This window comes from Excalfactoria chinensis, chromosome 8 (assembly GCF_039878825.1).
Source record: "Excalfactoria chinensis isolate bCotChi1 chromosome 8, bCotChi1.hap2, whole genome shotgun sequence".
Lineage (NCBI taxonomy): Eukaryota > Metazoa > Chordata > Aves > Galliformes > Phasianidae > Excalfactoria > Excalfactoria chinensis.
The window spans coordinates 2368099-2387966 of NC_092832.1; the positions used below are offsets into that span (position 1 = coordinate 2368099).

At 42.8% G+C, this 19868-nt stretch overlaps 1 protein-coding gene across 3 annotated transcripts in view; it reads right to left on the minus strand.

Annotated features, from left to right (window-relative positions):
- The window catches only part of BRINP3 (BMP/retinoic acid inducible neural specific 3), a 198990-nt gene extending 179556 nt beyond the window's left edge, over nucleotides 1–19434 (minus strand). The window contains exons 1-3 of one of the 3 annotated variants that reach the window (XM_072342745.1): nucleotides 17587–17695; nucleotides 16095–17087; nucleotides 1680–1965 (exon numbers count right to left, since the gene is read on the minus strand). In XM_072342745.1, coding sequence (XP_072198846.1) covers nucleotides 1680–1915 — 236 coding nt within the window. In that variant the 5' untranslated portion in view covers nucleotides 1916–1965; nucleotides 16095–17087; nucleotides 17587–17695. Of the gene's footprint in view, nucleotides 1–1679; nucleotides 1966–16094; nucleotides 17088–17586; nucleotides 17779–19253 lie in introns of those variants that run through there. The other 2 variants (XM_072342744.1, XM_072342746.1) reach the window with 2 other exon arrangements.
- Nucleotides 19435–19868: the final 434 nt, after the last annotated feature.

Consider the following 19868-nt stretch of genomic DNA (forward strand, 5'->3'; position numbering starts at 1 on the left):
TAAAACCTAACAATGTTTCTGTAATGATGACTCAGAAGAGAAAGAAACCTCAAAGACGTGACTGAAAGAACTGAAATGAAATACTATTCCATCTTTCTTGTTTTTAGCAAGATAATTTTGGTTCAGTGTTGACTAATACAGAATTATAGGAATAAAATACGCTATCTCAGTCTCTGCATTATTGGCTTTACATTATCACTCCTGACAGCTGGCTTTTAAAATGCAGTAAATATTGGGCAATACTGTTCTGTTAAGACAAGCCACTTCATCAAGCATATTTCCAAATCACACTTCCTTTTCAAAATATGTTTAATTTCTCTGCATGTGGCAAAGGAGCCCATTGCAAAATTGACCTGCAACAGAGTGCCCTCTACTGCATGCATTCAGCAAAGATACACAAAGCAAGTTCCTTAACAATAAAAGCTTAATGTATTGAGTCCAGCAGATTTGTCACAGAGGACTGTCCATTGAACTGAAAAACAGCATGTACATGAACACATACAACTCTCTTTCCTTCTTCTAAAGAACTGTAAACCTCTATGGAATAATAGTTTTAAGTAGGTGTAAAAACCTCACAGGCTTTTGTTGTTTCAAATGAAATCAGCATGTGTTGTTCCACCAAAAATGGTTTGTGTTTATAGGCTGGAGAGTTACTAGAGATGGTACCAATCTGTCCTACATTACATCACTATGGCCTTTTTCTCTCTGCTTCCAGGAAGGATCTATGACAATAAGAGGTAAAGAAAAGCTCTGCTTATAGAGTTGTTCTCTCAGATCCTATTTTCTCTTCCCATCTATTTGCCATTTGCTCACTACCATTACACTAAACTCCTTTTTTCATTCTGTCCTTGGTAAACCTATTAGGTTTTCCCAAGTTATGCCTCTTACAAATGATTAAGAAGATATTTCATCAGTGCTGTCTCAAAGACCAGAAACCAACAGCTTTCAAATGTACCATGAAAACAATTCTATAGCCAGGCATAAACTCTGAAGTAGACCCGTACTTCTGAAGTCTTCCCATTTTTTCCTCTTTCCTCATTCAATCTGACTTGGGCCAGGCTAATGCCGAGATTTCTGATGGAACAAATACCTTCAGCTGCCATTAAAATGGCTCTTAGAGCTCAGTCCTTCATGGATAAGAAAGCTACTTCTCAAAACACTGGTATAAACTAGCATAAAAAAAAAACATTTGAGTAACATTTGAAATGCCCTTACTTGTGAGATGAAGCCAATGCTTTGCCAGTGGTACCTGTGAAGTGATAGCTTCATTCTTAAAGTCTCAGCTTACTTCTTGATGTGCAGCACTGAAAAGCAATTGAACTGGATCTTTCTGCACAAACAAGGGCGTCCCACAGTAACCCCAGAGAAAGTGTCTGAATACCTCAGGATGCCTTAGGACATTTTTCAGTATGTCACTAGGGCAGACTAGAGGCAGGTAGTTAACACCAACGTTCTCCAAAGCAATACAGTTACCAACATTTCTTTATACAAAACAGAAACAACACAAGAAGGCATTTCCATAGTACACAGTGCATATATGGCCTTGCATATATTTCAGCCATGAATTGTGTCTGCGGATTGGTTCCCACATGTGAAACTTTCCCTTAAGGAAACCCTTGTTGGTAATTTACAACTTCTAAGGATGGCATCTCTGCAATTGCTTTCCCTTTGCTTCATACCTGTAAATCTTGTATCTTGTGCTAAATCCCTGTCGACTTCTGTCCACAAAATCTGTGTATTCCTGTGAACGATGGAAGGGTCCCTTATCAGAGAGGAGCCAGTCGAAGGGGCTTGTGGCATGCTGATCCGAAACAGCAGCAACTGCTAAAACCCAGCAATGAAGACTCAGTGCTATCCACTCCCATAGAGCCATCAGAGAGAACAATTCAGCACCAGCACTGCATCGCCATATCATGCTTCCACTGGGGACTTAGAGCCTTCATTCTCTTAGCTTTCCCTCAACACCTAGACAAAATACACAGTCAATTAGATAAGCACACACTAGGCATCCCTTGGAAGCAGAAACAAGTTTCCTTTCTTTCAGCTTAAAGAGATAGTGGCCTCAACTTTATTACATATTACATTAGCATAAACCCCACTAGGCTAGTTAACATTGGAGTGTTTCAGTACTTCAAAGGCTGTGAAACTAATGTCTTCATTAACATCATCAGCGATAATATTTACTGTTGAAGGGAAACCTTCACAAATTGTCATGGGAGGGATTGTTGGTTTTTTTCTTTTTTTTTTTTCCTTTATTTTTCCCTCCCCCATAACACTGGTCATTAATGAAAAATATACAACAGAAGAATGTGCCTAATAGCATTAGTTCAAAAGCAGTCAGCAATGTCTATGCATTAAGATTTCAGTTCACCTACTAGACAGAAATCAGGCAAGATTCAGAAACACCAGCCTGCTTTCCTTTTCTTTTTTTTTTTTTTTTTTCTTTGTCCTTAGAAAAGTCACTTAATGGCTTGTCTTCACTACACACTTAGTTAATAGGATCAAGTTGCCCTGTTCCAACTAGCATAGCTGGACAAAGGTAAGTACGTTGTTCAGCTGTACTGGAGCTACCCAGAGGGATGAGTTCAATGAGCTACAGAGGCTTCAGATGCTGCAGTTTTAAGTATCCCCAACAGCAGCACTTGACCTGCAGTCCAATTCACTCCAATTGAATGGCTCTACCTAGAAATACTATTGACGTTGAGCCTAAAGAATTGTTTGGGTGCCCAATTAAAAAACAATAATCAGTCGTAGCTCCACTTAAGAATTATCCAGTGAAGACAAGCCACAGTTTCTTCCTATACCTCCATCCCATAATTGTGAAATGAAATAATGATACTTTATCTTGCTCAGATTTTGTGAAATATTCAAGAGCATGAACTCCCAGAAATACTGAAATACACAGAAACAATCCATTTTGATTCTCAGTGTAAGACAAAACAACACAGAATTAAGCGGATTATGTTAAAGTGAGGGCTTTCATTTTTCTAGCTGATGAAATAATGTGAATATGTGCTCATGAAAAACAACTTTTAACTCACAGTCAAATAAAACAGCATTCCTTATGACATTCTTACTGTGCCCCCTGCTATGATTTTTTTTTCTTGGCAGGAACTTTTTTTGTCTGCATCATTAATTTAATTTTCAAGTATATCCCAAATAAAAGTTGCTTCCAAAGAACCGTATTGCAAATACACACTCTTTCATACCCATCCATTACAATGAAAACGTAGCTGAATAAACACACTCTTCCCATAATTTCTAAACATTCATATTCTAAGGAGTCTTTTGGTATAGGTTATAAACATATCTGCTGCAGGATGCAAACTGCCTCCAAAAGGGAAGTTCATTTGGACCAACAGGAATTTACAGGCTAAGAAAGTAATAATTATCTGTTCAACAAGAGAAATATAATTTTTTTTCTTAGCACAAATGTGAATGTTTGTAAAATGTGATTTTGACCTGATCCTGCAAACATTAAATGCATAAGTAATCTCACTGAGAAAAGACTATTCGTGTATTTCACACTGAACATATGTCAGAGCCCTGAGTTGTAATCGTGGTAGTTTATGATCATGAAACACAGACTGCATTAATTTTATAAATCCTTTTGAAATGAGATTCTGCAGCAAAGAACTCTCTTAACTGTTATTTGTACTCTCAAGTAATCATTAACATGCAAAAAAACCCTTCAGATCTGTGAATGCTGTGTGAAGTTCCTATGTTTTCTCTCTAGACCGGTGTTTTTTTCTTTCACAGATTGCTGCCTATTTATGTGAGGTTACACTACCATGCAAACTTCATGACATCCTATGAACAAGAGTGCACAAATCTGAAGCAAAACAGAAAAGCAATAGCTGATTCTCCTGGGCCATAAAGGCGACTGTGATTATTTGGTTGCCATTTCCTGATAAGAATTAGCTCGCGGTGAATGAAGAAGCCAGACTAGTCACTTCCAGACAAGCCAGACAAGTTTTTGCATCACAAAGAAGTTAACACATCCCACCCCATCCCACCTCCCACCGCTTTCAACTTCTAAACACACTAGAAAGACTCTGGGCATGATTTCTTTACATTACCTGTGGTTCTAAAGGGCATAATGAGAACCGTAGTTTTTTACACCTAACACTGTTATCACGTTGAGAGCTAAGACAGTGTTCCATGTTTTCTAAATTAACTTTTCAATTGAAAAAAATAAAAAAATAAAAATTTTTAAAAAAAATCATCATATGATGGTTTAACGTACAAGAGGTAAGAGTTTATTCTTTTGGGTCCTTATTAACACTGAAGTGTTTCAGGGCATTCTACTGTCATGATGACTAATTGAGCTCCTTTTGAATTTAAAATGACAACAGTGAGACTGGAAAATGAATTGCTATAAATAAGTAGCATCTTCTTACATCCAAAGGAATAGTGAAGAGCTCTCCTCTGTATTAGCCTTAACACTACACTTCATGCTATATCATAAATTTACCACCAGCAAAACACCTCTGGAGAACCAGCGTAATGATAGAAGAAAATTAGCTCCTTGTACGAAAAAATAAGACTTTTCCCAAAGGAGTTTAAATATACAGCTGGACATTGGGGAGAGTAAAACAACAAGGGTGTTTCTAACTGATACTTATCCATTAGTGCATATCGCCCAGTCATTGCAGAAACTGTCTGCATATCGTGAATTCTCAGAACACCCTTGAGAGAGAAATTTCTACCTCAGTTTAACAAACAGGAAACTGAAGCATGAAAAGACCAAGGCTAAGATTTTGCAAGCTGCCAAGGGGATTTAAGTATGTATTCTGTGTTAAAAGACAGCTTTGAAAATCTTATCCTAAGGAATTTTCCTAAGGCTACATTGTGAAAGATCTCTCAAGATTTTAAATACTCAAATTCACTAACAAATTCAAATACCAGAAAAACAATTTTCAAATACAGGTATGTGGAACATACAGAGGTTGTAGTTAAAACAGATACTGCAGAAGTCCAAGGAGGAACGACCTGAATTAAATTTGCGGGTGAGCACCTGCTGTTTTCAGAGTGGGCTGTGAGAACTGAAAAATAAACGAGCACCTGCTAAGTAACTGATGTGGTGGATTTTAGAGCGGAAGAGACACTCTGCAAAGGAGACGCTTCAAATAAAACTGGCATATCAACATGCTGCCTCTTTAAAGCGCTAGCTTAGAGGACAATTACCAAGCATAGGTGCACAGCCAAATTACTTTATGCTATCCCCAGAGTTTCACCCAACTACTACTTGCAAATGCTGATAAGTCTTCATCCTTTCCCCTTCTAAATTCTGAGGTTATATTAAGCCCAAGAAGCATACTTTTTTAGAAATCTGTTAGAAATCTGTGGTCCTCACAGGCATTAATGCAAAATGAATTTGACTGGGTAACTTTTGGGAATGCTTCTGGGAAAGCTACACCTTATGTTTCATAAACATGTAAAGGGTGCTGAAAATTGGTAAACTCCTTGCATTAATTCCAGCTGAGAACGTAGTCCTGGCAAGTACAAAACAAACATTGTGAGCACTGGGCCAAATGTCACCAAGCTTCACCTGGCAGCAAGACCACAGGAAATCTGTAACCTGTCTGTTCTCTATTTTATGGTACCATACAGAAAATTTCTCCCTTTTTTTTCTTTCAGGAAAATTCTTCTAACATTAGAAATGATATAGGATCACATAGGAGTGGGTGATAAGGTCACTAAACTGCTGCACCTAAAAGTTCAAAATTTAAGTGTTTGCTTTATTTCTGTGTTGAGCTCTCTTGCATAAAGACCATGAACTAATAAATCATGCATACTAAACTACACACAGCAATATGGACCAAGTGCTATGGACATATATCCCTTCCACTCTTACTCATGGAACAATGCTTGCACAATCTCTGCCAGAACCACAGAAATGAATGCAGCTCTGTCTCCATCATTCTCCCTTTTTGCTTCTTAGAGGAATCTCCATCTGACAGTGGAAAGGCCAAAGAACTTTGGTTTAGAATTAGAATTCTGTGGTAACAGTGAAACAACCCAGTTCTCCCATGGAAGGACGATGTCCCTCTATGCTGGAAGGATTCTGTTGGATAAAAAATTACTTTGTGGTAAAATGTTTAGGTTTGTAATTCACAGATATGTCCTTTTAAAGCAAACTAGGGTTCAACAAGGCCAAGTGCTGGGTCCTGCACTTCGGCCACAATAACACCATGCAGAGCTATAGGCTTGGGGTTGAGTGGCTGGATGACTGTGAAGAGGAAAGGGACCTGGGGGTGTTGGTCGATGCTTGGCTGAACATGAGACAACAGTGTGCCCAGGTGGCCAAGAAGGCCAATGGCATCCTGGCCTGCATTAGAAACAGTGTGACTAGCAGGAGCAGAGAGGTGATCATCCCTCTGTACTCAGCTCTGGTGAGGCAGTATCTTGAGTATTGTGTTCAGTTTTGGGCTCTTCACTACAGGAAAGACATCAAGGCCCTGGAAAGTGTCCAGAGAAGGGCAATGAAACTGATGAGGGGTCTGGAGCACAAGTCTTATGAGGTGCGGCTGGGGGAGCTGGGATTGTTTAGTCTGGAGGAGGCTCAGGGGAGACCTCATTGCACCCTACAGCTTCCTGAAGGGAGGTTGTGATGGGGAGGGGCTTGACCTCTTCTCCCAGGCAACAAACAGGACCCGAGGAAATGGCCGCAAGTTGTACCAGGAGAGATTCATATTAGACATAAGGTAAAACTTTTTCTCTCAGAGAGTGGTCAGGCACTGGAATGGCTGCCCAGGGAGGTGGTGGAGTCGTTGTCCCTGGCGGTGTTCAAGAGGCATCTGGATGAGGAGCTACGAGATCTGGTTTAGTGGTTTGTTATAGAAGTGGTAATAGGAGCATGGATGGACAAGATGATCTTGTAGGTCCTTTCCAACCTTGTCATTCTATGATTCTATGGAACTGATGGGCTTATCATGAAAAAGGTGTTCTGTCTCCAAGACTGTGTTTTCAGATGCAAATCACAAATCTAGTCTTCTCTGAATTAAGCAACATAATAATTGACAAATACATTTCCCTTCAGAAACAATGGTAATAACAACACCACTCTGAGTGTCAGAGATTGCTCTTATTGCTGTAAGATCGTGGGTTATCAGCTCATGACCCTGTATTTTCATTTCTTCATCTGAACTGTGGAGATGATCTTGTCCTCAACTTTTGGCAAATTAACAGTGTTAAATGAATGAGATCTTGGGATGTGCTTGTCCTTGAAATTCTCACACAGTCCAGTGTAAACAGAACAGCCAAGAAGCTGATGATGTGCCACGGAATAAAAGAGCAGAAAGTGCTGGAATGGGCACAGGCTACACAGGAGGAACTAAAAGCAGGGAATGTGCTATGCTCTGTTCTCAGCAATTACACGCATCTTGTTCTTCAAACAGATATATCCAAATCCATAGAATAAACTCTCCCAAGCTAAACTTTCTGCAGGATAGCAAAAGGACACATGAAATAAAGTTGTCTTGCTCTCCTAAGCAGCCATTTGACAGTGGTCACTTTCACATGTTAGCTTTCAAGAACCAAAAGAACAGAGCAGTGACAAGAAAGGCAGGATGTACATCTGGCAGAACAAAAAACAGAATAGAGTTTGGGGAATTAGAGGATGGATTGCTGTCTGCCACCAGATCTGATACACATGAGGTTCAGGATACAGCTGCTGCCAGGATGCAAAAGTAGAAAGCACCTAGGTAGAATGTATGGTCAACAGATGATTTTCTGTCTGTGTGTGTGTGTGTGTGGGAGGGGGGTTGCATCAACTTGTTTTCTGTTGTTCAGTCCAGGCCTAGGAACTGTAATCAAGTGAAGGCTCAAAAGCAGATATGTTGGCAAATCTGAAAGGAGAAAATAATTCTACACTTAACATCCTTAAAGGAATTCTGGACTTAAAAATACATGGGATCTTCATATCAGGTCTTGATGTTTGCTATGACTACATGCACCCTATTAGAAACACATTTTCTTTGTTCAAACAGAGCACTGTTGAATTTCAGCTTTCTTCTCTATGTGAGACAAGGATAAGACTGCAGTAAGTATGTCCCCAAAAGCCAAAACAAAAAACAAATGGGATGTCTGGATTTTGCTGTTTGCAATGTGAGTTTTGATTGTCATGGCTTGCATGGTTGCCAATGGAAAGCACATTGGCGTTTGCTCTGTATAAGCAGCAATTCACCCCTGCAGTGTCCGTGAGCATGTAACTGGATGTACCCACAAGATTTTTATTGTATCTCTGTACAGATAGTGCCAGTTTCCTTAGTCCTTGAAGAACACTGCAGCTGTCAGGTACGCTGAGGTAATTGTTTTCATGCCTGATACTTCTAAAAGACCTACCTTTTTTCTTTGCTGCTCAGTTAATGTAAAAAGCCCTTAGGTATGCCTTCAATCTGTTAATCCAAGTTCATCCTCCTTCACATACCTCCTGTTTCAGCTGACAGAATAGGGCAGCACCCCCGGATTACAATTAGAGATTTTCTACCTCGTAGAGTTGGGCTGCTTCTCTGGGGAGCATTCTGTGGGGAAGCAGCGAGCTGCTGGGAACACAGACGGGCCTCAGTGGCCCCTACAGGCTTCTGTCCACAAAGCCAGGTCTCTGGGTTCCTCAGCCTCCCATCCCTCCCTGAGTGTTTCTGGTTTGCCTGCCTCATCCCCAGCCACTGTGTCATCTCTTGCGCTCAGTGGCTGGACCTCAGGCCTAGCTGCACCTGTCCCTGCCTGACTAGTCCGCTGCTGTCTGCATGTCTACCAGCCACCACCCACACTATGCACTTGTCTTGGCTTCTTGTGGCCACACCTGCACCCACCTGGACCATGGATTGCCCCCTGGCTGCATACTCTTGTCTTTTTAGCACTCTGTTCACATAAATCAAGTGTGGCAGTTCTCTACCACATAAAAGCACCTCACAGTGCATGATGGAAGAATGTGAGAGTGCCTTGAACATATGAATTGTGTTGGTACATGAAAAAGAGAGAGAAATTCACCCACTCTTCATGGCATCTCAGCTCCCCATCTTTAGATGAAGGTTCCTCTCTATGTCCTTTGGAGATAAAATCCATCAGTTATACGAGGAGCTAAAGCAATGATGCTAAATTCTGGAACATCTGAGCAGGACTCTGCCTGACCCCTGGGTATCAGGGTGCCATGAAGCCACAGTAAAATCTGATGCTTTCAGAGATGTAAAGCTGCTCCAGGCTGAACAACTATATAAAAGTTATCAGGCCTTCTTGTTTCCATGAGCATATACAGGAAACCCAATGCACAAAAATATCTGCATGTAGTACTGTCTATGACATTTCAGTCTTGCCATCCCATCACACATTACTCTAAGCATTCTCGTAAACATCCAAAAAATTGTAATGAAAACATCCAAAAGAATGAAAAGAATAAAAATGGAAATAGTACAAGGTCTCTTAGGAAAAAAAAAAAAAAGTTCAAAAGCAATTTATGTTTACAGAAAAATTCCAATGGGAAATAGATGTTTAGAAACTTGCATTCCAGCTAACCAGAATTTTACAAAGTTAATGCTTAGCCTAAAATGTTTAATATTCTCTGGTGCAATGATCTTTTCGGATGTATATTATTACTGGTGCTTAAATAGGTCTTTAGGTGCTTTCTAAAATGGGAGGAAGCAGCTATATACAGGCTGCACACTAAACCTTTAGTTTCAGATTTTCAAATCTGAGGACCAAGTTTGACATAAGTAATCGCTGGTGACTGCAGAAGGACTTGTATAAGGCTAAAAGGAAATGGAAATTTTGCTCACCAGCAATTTGTTGTGCTGAAGAAAATGCATTTCAGAGAGGGGACACTTCTTGGAGCAAGGTTGTATTGCATTATAATTCTGATTTTAGCATAGAAATATTGACAAGTCCCTTAACATTCAGTTGACATCAGTTTCCATACTTGTGTCTCATAAGATCAGGAACCAAGGGTGAAATCTGACAAATCAGTATATACAGAGTGCTTTCAAATAATCTGATGACAAAAATTGTATAAGGTAAAAAAACATTCACTCTACTAATGGAGTAGCCAACAATTTTTGTAGTTACTTAAAATATAGGGATCTGAAGATCCTGTAACAGCTGCCCAGGAAAGGAAATGGCAGCCTTGGATAAAACAGGAGTTTCCTTGAAGTTACTGAAGCTCTAATATTGTTTGTAAAATGATGAAGAGAAAAAAAATAATAATAATGAGATACAGCTATCCTCTGGTCTTAAGATGGGTCAAAGAGGGACAAAGAAGCACCTGAATAAAGGACATACAGACAAAATCCATCTGACAGCCAAGTTTCATGTTCTTCCAGCCCCTCAGCAATCTAACCAAGTCCATAAGCTCTTGTTTCAAATTCTGACAACTAAAGTCATGGGTTTGGGGTTTCTAAAAACCAATTTGTCAGTTTAGTGCCTTAGTTCAAGTATGGTATATTGCTCCGTAGTGTTAGCTAAGTAACATCTGATGGAGAATTTGCACTCTTCTTGATTTTATTTTCCATGTTAAAATTAGTTTAGACCAGTAGTTAGAAATAATCTCCATAAAAATCTAATAGAACATCATTTGTCTGTCACAACATCTCTGGATTCATTTCAGTGGATGATTTTATGTACTTTGCTTCTTATTGTTGATATCCAATAAAATGGTAATGTTTTTGTTTTGCTTTTCCACTAGGTCCTTCAGACAAAGGTGCTCCAAAGCTCATAACGTATTTTACAGCTGATTTCACAGATGGTGGAGCTGATTTTCAGCTGTTGTCAATGGACGGTTAAAATTCCTTTCAGATTCCCAGGATTCAGCTCATTTACACTAGCAGAAAAAAATAAATAGACTTATACCACCAAAGCCCTGTTGGAAAAACATGTGTAACCTGTTGTGCATGCGGCATAGACAGAACTCAGAGGATTCAAGAGCCCAGACCCCTGATCCTTCTGTAAACTGTTGCATGACTTTGTGTAAGTCCCTTCGCCTGAACATTTTAAGCCTATAACCGGTATATGGGCAATAGCCAGATCCTCTTAAATGTTCGTGTTAAAGCTATTAATTTTTTATAGCAAGAGAGGGACTTTATGGCTGACTGAACAAAGATTCAAGCTTCAGCAAGTCAGTCTGGACCTAATTGCATCTCAGGATGGATAATATACAAGTCTTGGTTGTAAAAGTAATAATTATGCCATGTGTACTGGGCAGCCTGCAATCTCATATAAATACAGCAGTGAAGCTTCCTCACAAATCTTCTTCCTAAACATGATTATAATACATTAGTTTTGGGAAAATAAAAGTTGTTTGTCACTTTTTGGACGAATTTAGAAGAAATTACAAAATTAGAAAGAAGAAAAAAAAAAAAAATCTGTTAAAAGATACCTTTCTTGTGAACACCATGTTACGAGAAGAGAAAGTCTGAGCTATAGTCTCATCACCAATTACAATCTCCCAACTGTTTTAATTTAGCTAAGTGATAGTCTGAAACCATGGTGGGGCAAAATTATCGCTACTTCTTGTTGCAGTTGATAGAAAAGCACATTCCGATTTAATAGAGAGATGTTAAGCAAATGTTGAAAAGCTTTAAACTTTCCTCTAGTATCTTTTCAGTGCAGAACAGGGGCACATTGTCTACATTTCTTATTAGAGAATACAGATCAGTGCAGTCTCTCTAGATATGAGGAACATAAGATTTCTTTATTACATCCTCACCTTTTCTTTTTTCTTTTTTTTTTCCCCTCCAGAAAGACTGAAAAAATGTTCTAGACTTTACCCAGCCAAGACAGACCTGCATGGAAATACTAATCTGTTTTATGAATACCTTTCAAAAAACAGCCTCTACTGTTTCTCCAGCTAATACAAATAAACCTGATAAACATATGTTAACATACAGCTTAAATGTACTTAGTAGGTTACTAAAGCTTTTACTTTTTAAGATAATAAGTCAGACTCATCTCCCGCTGGAGAATTAATTAAGGAGAACATCATCAACTAATGGCCATCACCAGCTAATGGATCCATGTGAAATAAATTCTTCATTTCCAGAGGCTGACATCAGGATGAGTCTCAACTTGTACAAACATTACTGCTTTACATTAAGAAGCATCTTCATTAGACATGCTACAAAACTGAGGAATAAGGTAATTAATCTGATAAATGCTGAACAGCTACATGTTCCTAAAGAACAGTGATGGGTGTCATCTCTGCCATGTATACCTGTACACATTTCAAGATGGAGGAACAAAAGGAGGAAGGCTAACATTCTGCTTGCACTGTGTGAGGTATTTCTAAGTATTTCCTATAAGACAGTGCTGATCTGACTGCTGTTAAGATGTCAAAGTACACATATATCTATCTATACACTACACTTACGTACAATGTCATGTTCAAAATAGAACAGTTCTAGCCCTTGGAGTCATATATTAAGCTAAAAAACAAACAAACAAACAAAAAAGATAAAATTTGCTGTAATAAATGTTTGCTCTGTATAACCTCTAAACTTCCAATGCACAGGGACCATTAACATTTTAGGTGAAAGCTAACCAATAAATAGTGTATTCCTACTTGCCACCTTAACCCACAGTATCATTTTTCAGTGTTTTACACCTGTGAAGGTAGGACTTATTAGAAACTGTTTCAAAAAGGAAAAAATATGAAAGGAAGGGAAGGGAAGGGAAGGGAAGGGAAGGGAAGGGAAGGGAAGGGAAGGGAAGGGAAGGGAAGGGAAGGGAAGGGAAGGGAAGGGAAGGGAAGGGAAGGGAAGGGAAGGGAAGGGAAGGGAAGGGAAGGGAAGGGAAGGGAAGGGAAGGGAAGGGAAGGGAAGGGAAGGGAAGGGAAGGGAAGGGAAGGGAAGGGAAGGGAAGGGAAGGGAAGGGAAGGGAAGGGAAGGGAAGGGAAGGGAAGGGAAGGGAAGGGCGTATAGTAGATTTTAATAATCCCCTCTAACTTCAGAGTCACTTAACCAGATATTTTTGTTATTTCAAACGGTTTTATAAGCACTGGAAGAGCTACATTAGCTCTGCAGAGTCCTCAGTAGTCATGAATGACATGGGATTAAAGATACAGACTAGTGCTCTTGTTCCCCAGATTTAAGTCCTTTACTTGCAATGTGTGATAAATACCCTAAAATACAGGTTTCTCATTAATCACGTGCTGTAAATGTGGGAGTGAAAGTGTTACTGAAAATGAATAGAATTTTTTAATCGCCATTAATGTGAGTGCTACAGCAAAGGTACCTGACTGATGAGCCTTGAGATCTCGCCTCGTTATTAGAGAAACCACTACAGTTTAATAGCATTAATTTACCTAACAGTACATATTGCCTGGTCAGTCTCCTTTTGAAGGTGGAACAAAATCTGTGGCTTTTGTGAAAAGCTCATTAAATATGTAAAGCTTTGACATGACAGAGGGTGTCCTTTTTTCCTCTTGCCAGCTCGTTATTTTGTGGCACACAGAGTAAATGGAGACTTCCAATGGGAGACAGGAAAACGACTGTGCTAATAATTGATCACATGTATGACCCAGGGCAAAAGAGCAATTTCACAGATCATACGTGTGGAGGAATGAATGGATGGATAAGTATGGTGCATGGATGGATAAGTATGGTGCATGTTATACGTATTTATATACACTTGTGTATAGAAAAACTATCTATCTGTATATATTCACACTTAACTATACTACATGTGAGCTATTAATGTCAGAGCTAGGAAGCCAAAATAAGGCAGGATGCAGCAGGATGACTTAAGTCATGATGTACGAGATGCCTGCAGCTCAGTGGGATCCTTCAGAAAATGGAACTCTTCGTGTTCTTCAACTTTATACAGAAAAATGTTGATTTTTCAGTGATGGCAGAATATGAAGATGTAATGAAACATGAGATCACATTAAGAAATCTTCAGTGCTTTACTATTTTAATGATATCTGCATCATGATATGCAATGCCTTGTACAACTCTGTATGCAGCAAGTAGCTTCATGAAGCTTGCTTTTTTTTTCCTTTCTAAAACTGAAGTTCATTTTGGTTCCAAATTATTATCTTGGAAATTGATCTTGCTTTCATTGAAGTTAATAGCAATGCTCTGATCTCCTTTAATAGAGCGAGATCAGGCCTTCAGTGAACAGCAGACATATTGAACAATAGGAAAGCAATACCACAACAAGAATGTGGTTGCAATTTAAAAATGAATTAAATAAATAAATGCTTGCTCGCTCTTACGAGGATATAGGATGAGATTAAGAAGAAGAGTAAGCCAATTCTCATAAAGTGACTATTGTAAGTTACTGCCTGCAGCAGTCTATCAGGGCAAGTTTGTTTTTAACGCAGCCTATCTGAGAGTGTATTTCGGCTCCCTGTGTCAAAGAGTATTTCTGGTGATTTCACTCCCAAATGAGATTGCTGGTACTTCAGGAGTGAAAACAACAACAAAAAATCAATCTTTACTTCTGATTTTGAGAGGGACGAACCCTTGGGAGGAATAAGGAGCTGCACTTGACATCTAGAAAAGACTTAAATGTTTCTAGAAAGTACATCTAATGTCTTGCACCACTTCCTTTTTCTCCTAAGCAAAATCTTAGGTAAAGTAATTGATCTCCCAGTTTTCTATTTAGACTTTCACAAACCACTCACAAGTCAAGCTTGCTGCTAAAAAGTGTGTTCTTTAGTTTTAAGTAGATGTTGCATTTTTTGTTAAAACCTCAGGAAGGGCATTTTCGAGACTGCTCATAGTCAGATGTGATAACTCAGTTCCAAATTAATCCAAATGAAATAAAACTATTTTAGTCCCATAAATCACTGTCTCCGCCTAGGGCTGAGAGGAGCAAAATCACAGTAATTTGTGTGAGTAGAGAACTAACTTTTCAGACACACACTGATGTAAACAATGAGTAGGCTCCTGTAATTAATTCTTCACAACAGTGTTCAGACAGTAGTAGGAGAAAAAAAAATGGGAAAAGATGAGACAGGGTGATTACATCACTTGAAGATCCTCAAGTTGTTTTGTTGGCTTGTTGAACAAATGCTGCCTTCTGCAGTAAGATCTGTAAAACGTTCAGCTGCTTGTTTTCACGTTTCCTAGTTAACGTTTTCCCTCACAGTGTTTCATTATTTCACAAACGCCCCAAACACAGCAACTCTAGTGAACTCGGCATCTGCTGGGGGGGTGAGCTCTCACTGGAAGTGGATCAGTTCACTGAAAATATAACACACCTTTTTCTTTGGTCTTCTGTTTTCTTTGCTTAGATTATGTACGTGACTTACAGAGGGAAAAAAAAATGGTTGAAGGCAAGATATTGTAGGTAGTTTCTTTATGTAACCCTGATAATTAGCACAGCAACAGTGTCTCAGACTACTGCTCACTGCCATGCAGAGGACATACACATGGAACGTTTCTGTTCTCAAAGCCAGGTCTTATGGTAAAGCTGGAGGAGCACGCGTAAAATGAGTGACTGCAAGCTCTACTCGTGTTGGGCACTGACAGCAGTCTGTAAACTGAGATCTAAATGGATTGCTCCTCTGAAGTTATTCCTTTCACCTTGTAAATGCAAGTAGGGCCACTCCAGCTTTATCTCCTTATACTTATAGCCTCAGAGCCACCTGTCTCTGGAAATACACACGGTAAGGTTTTGATCTCACTTTTTATAACATTCTTTTATAATACCATATTTAAATACTGTTAGATGTCAGCAAATAAGTTATTTTAGTTTCTGCTGTCAGACTTGTTTGTCAGATAAATACCTCCGAATTGCCCCCCTTTATTTATTTATTATGTTTCCAAATCAGGTCTATCTCACGTTGGCCTTCATTTGATGTGGGTCCACGACTGATTCTGATGCAGCCATCACAGAACATTCTTCACTTATCACACGCATTACATTTTTTTTGCCAGTCACGGATCTACTTTGCTTCACATGCACACAGTTCCTTAACCTCTAGAAGAAATTACTACCACTTGAAAAAAAAATTCATCATCTCGAACAGTAAATCACGGCATATTCCACTTCTTCCCACTCTGCACTGTACGATTTAACACTTAATGAAACGTATGCAGAAAATGCACTGGAATCCAGGAGTGAGCCACAATACAGACTGCTGGTAACAAAGCCCTTACCTTTGTACAGGCATGCCGATCTCTAAGCAGCACAGGAATCGTAGCCCCCAAAAATCAGGTCTCCTGTCTTCCGATATACGGTGTCAGTTTACACCCTGTTTTCTTTACCTCGCTTTTTTACACTGTGCTACATACGGTTCATGCTGCTGGTGCCTGGGATTGGCTGGTGCGCCTATGAGGTGCGCTCAGGACTCACGCCCGGAGCACCCTGCAGCCCCGATTAACTCTTTCCGGCTCCCTCGTCAAGTCCGCCCAGCCGGGCGGGGCACACGCCCCGTCCTCGGGGGGTTCGCTTTCCTCTTCCCTTCCGAAGGGGAAGGCGGTGGGCGCACGGAACTTCCTTCTCCCGCGGAGGATGTGGCGAGGGGGGGTCCCGGCAGCCTGGGTCCGACACTCGGCTGCGGGAGCTCGCACTGTCCGGAGCTCCTCCTGCAGCTGCGGGCAGTGGCGTGCCACCCTATCCCCCCCCCCCCTCCCCGCCGCCTCCTCCCCGGAGAGGGGTAAGAGCAATTCGGAGGAACGGAGCGGGGTTACGTCCAGGCAGAGGAGCGGGCAGGCTGGCAGGCTGTCTGCCCACATGCGTCTTTAAAGGAGTTTCCTCCCTCGGAGCCCCCTCCCAGGTGTCCGCCTGCCACTGCCGATATTTGGAATTGGAAAATTAGCTCCTGACCGAGAAGGAGTCCCGAAGCCTCACAGCCTCAGAGAGTCTGAAGGTGACAGAGGAGGTGACAGCAATCCCTGACAGCGAGGCCAGTCACAAACAAGCAGAGAGAAAAAAAGGGAAGAAAGAAGGCTATTTCTGACCATTCCCCCAGGACTGGGGTGAGAGGCTCGGGAGGTATTTACCCGCTGCCCCTCCTTTGTACAAAAAGCAAAAGAATCAGCCGAACAGAAGCCAAAAACCGCCGGGCTGCTCCCTGGCACTCCCATTTTCTCCGAGTCATCCAGCCCTGTGTGGGCAGTGGGGATCCTCTGGTCTGGGAGCGCGGAACGCTGGAAATGAACCACCGAGGCTAATGGGAATCTTCCTATTAACATGCCTCACGCTCGCCGCATACAATCGCCCATTAAGACTACATTAATTGCATTGATTTATTCGATGTTTGTACGCAAAGGGTCTGTTGCCCCCCTCCCCGTCTGCCGAACCATCACCCTGCCCGTGAACTGCCCGAGCACCGCTGCCATCCATCGCCGTGACCGCGATCTGAACTACTCCGCTGCCCGCATTCCCTGCCCTGCCATCTCCCACCGCTGCCAGCACAGAGGGAGCGCGGAGTGCTCCGAACCTCGGGCAGCGTTCTGCTGATGGGCACATCAATCTCTTCTGCAGCGCGCTACCATTTAACTGGCGTGCTGAGGTGCTGCTCACCGGGAGAGTTATTCCCACAGAGAGTTAACCCTCAGGGCTTCCTGCTAGTTCTTAATACTGAGAGAAAAACAAAGAACAAAAAGAAGGGTCAGAAATTGGGTAGAGCTTCGGAAATGCACTTACCTAGGTAATCCTCTATACCTAGGAAGGGAAGGAGGTCTGAATGCACAGAAACTTTCCTTGAGGAGCATGGTGTGGGAGGATCCCTGCAGCAGCAGATTCAGAAGCGCCCGGGGTTTGGTTAATGATCCCAGCCCGGTGCTAGGGACCGGGGCGGGGGTGGGGGGGGGTGGGCGGGGGGGCAAGGGAGGCACTGACGGCAACGGGTAACCCTGCGGGGGAACAGGCTATGGGAAAGGATGGAGCCGGGGCAGGAGTGTGCTGTCCAGCTGCCGGGAGAAGAGAGGAACTGGAAGAAGGATGGATTTTGGATCCCTCGCCTGAAGGGCTTTCTCTTACTCCCCTTTCCCCCTTCCCGACATCAGCCAGCAATTTGGAGGCGGAGGGAGGAGGGGAGGGAAACAGTCTCGGGAGCACGGTATTGAAGAGGGCATTGATCTTTTCGGTTCTCTGCTTGCCACCAGGCAATAAATTCAGATCTCGTGTCTTTCTCACTGGCACCTCCACCTGCTTGCAAGCCCTGAGCACCGTCCTTGCGATCTGTGCACGTACTGCTGTGAAGACATGACTGCGTGGACACACACACACACACACACACACATCGCGCACACTAAATGACAGAGTTAAATGGAGCTCGGTCAATACCTCCTCGTGAGAACTAACATGTTCCCTCCCTACCTTCTGTTATTGAACGTGGGTGGATCTCTGCCTTTAATTAGAGACACAGAAACGTTGGAAGCATCAGCCGCAAATAGCACCATAACGGCACTCATCCTTTTTTTAACAACAACTATTTATTCCCCTTGGTCCTATTCTGTATTTTTATTTTGAAGTAAAGAAGTCCCTGCTTGATCCAAAGCACAGCCTGCACTTCGGAAAGCGGCAGGTGGATGCGCGTATATATACATATATGTACGTTTTGTGCAGACGGCGCCTGTTCTCTACCCCTGGCGAGCTCTAACCCAGCATCCCCCACCCCGGCGGTTCCGAACCAGGTGGTGCTGCGGTGCACAGCACCCCGCAGCCCGGCCGTACCGAACCCGGCGGTGCTGGCAGCCGCATCCCCCCCTCCCCAGGCTGCCCCCCGCGCGCAGCCCGGCCGCTGGCATCCTCCAGTGCAAGCGACAGGACGGAGCGAGTGGGGGTCTGGGGATTCCTTCTGTGCCCTTCCGATCCCTTCTGGGGCACGCTTCCCCTCCCCCAATACAATCCGAGCTCCTTCGGGGATCAGTGAGGGCAATGAACTTTTCCTCCGAGCCCTTCCGCCCGCCCTTTTCCCCCACCCCCCCTCCAACCCCCTGCGATGAGCTGTGCCTGCAGGAGTTAAACTTAGGGAATGTAGCAGGTAGAGGGGCTGATGGAAGCGTTAATACAGTGTGATGAATAAGCGGCGGAATGGCATAAAGGCTGCGCGTGTGAGACTGCGGAGCGGTGCGATGTAGCGCCGGGAGCTGTGACTAACGCACGGAACGGATCCGTGCAGGCAGGGCTGGTGCTTCCAATTCCTTCGAGTTCGGGAAGCGGAGCGAGCCGCGCTGCTGGGAGGCTGAGAGGCAAAGGCGAGGCAACGGAGAGGCTGCTTTTCTTTCCTTCCTTTTTTTTTTTCCCCCTCTTTTAAGTGTCCTTTTGCTGAAGACAAGCAATCTAAACGTGAAATAAAACCTACTCACCGGGTGACATTTCAGGAAGCGAAGCGGCTGTGAGCAAAACGCATCCCGAATCCAAACGTACAGTCCATATCTCCGGCTTCAGGCTAAAGGAGGGATGGGCATGGTGGTGGGACTTTGGAAACCATCAGCAGTTCCGTGTGGCACAGCAGCAAGTACAACACCCATACACACCGTGCGTGCGTGTGTGCGGGGGGAGGCACGGGGCCCAGAGACACTGGTGGGGGGAGTGGAGTGGAGGGGCGGAGGAGGAGAGAGGGTAGGAAATCCGAATAGCAAGAGGAGTTGCAGGGAGGGGTTAAGATTTATTTTGTTCCCTGTTTGCGGGGCTTTGGTTGGGTCGGTTTTATTTTTATTTTCGTTTTTATTTATTCCTTGTGTGTGTGTGTGTGTGTGTGCGCGGTGATGGCGGTGCTCCTCAAGGAAAGAATAACAAACGGCGGGATGCGCACAGCGGGCAGGAACCGAGGGGCTGCGCCGAGTCTGCTCAAGCACAGCGCAGACCGAGCCGGCAGCGGGAGGCTGCGGAGGGCCGGGGCGGCTCGGCGGGGCTCTGGCGGAGGGGCTGCCGGCGTCACCGACCCCCTCGGGGAGGGCGGAGAGAGGGAGAGGGCAGCC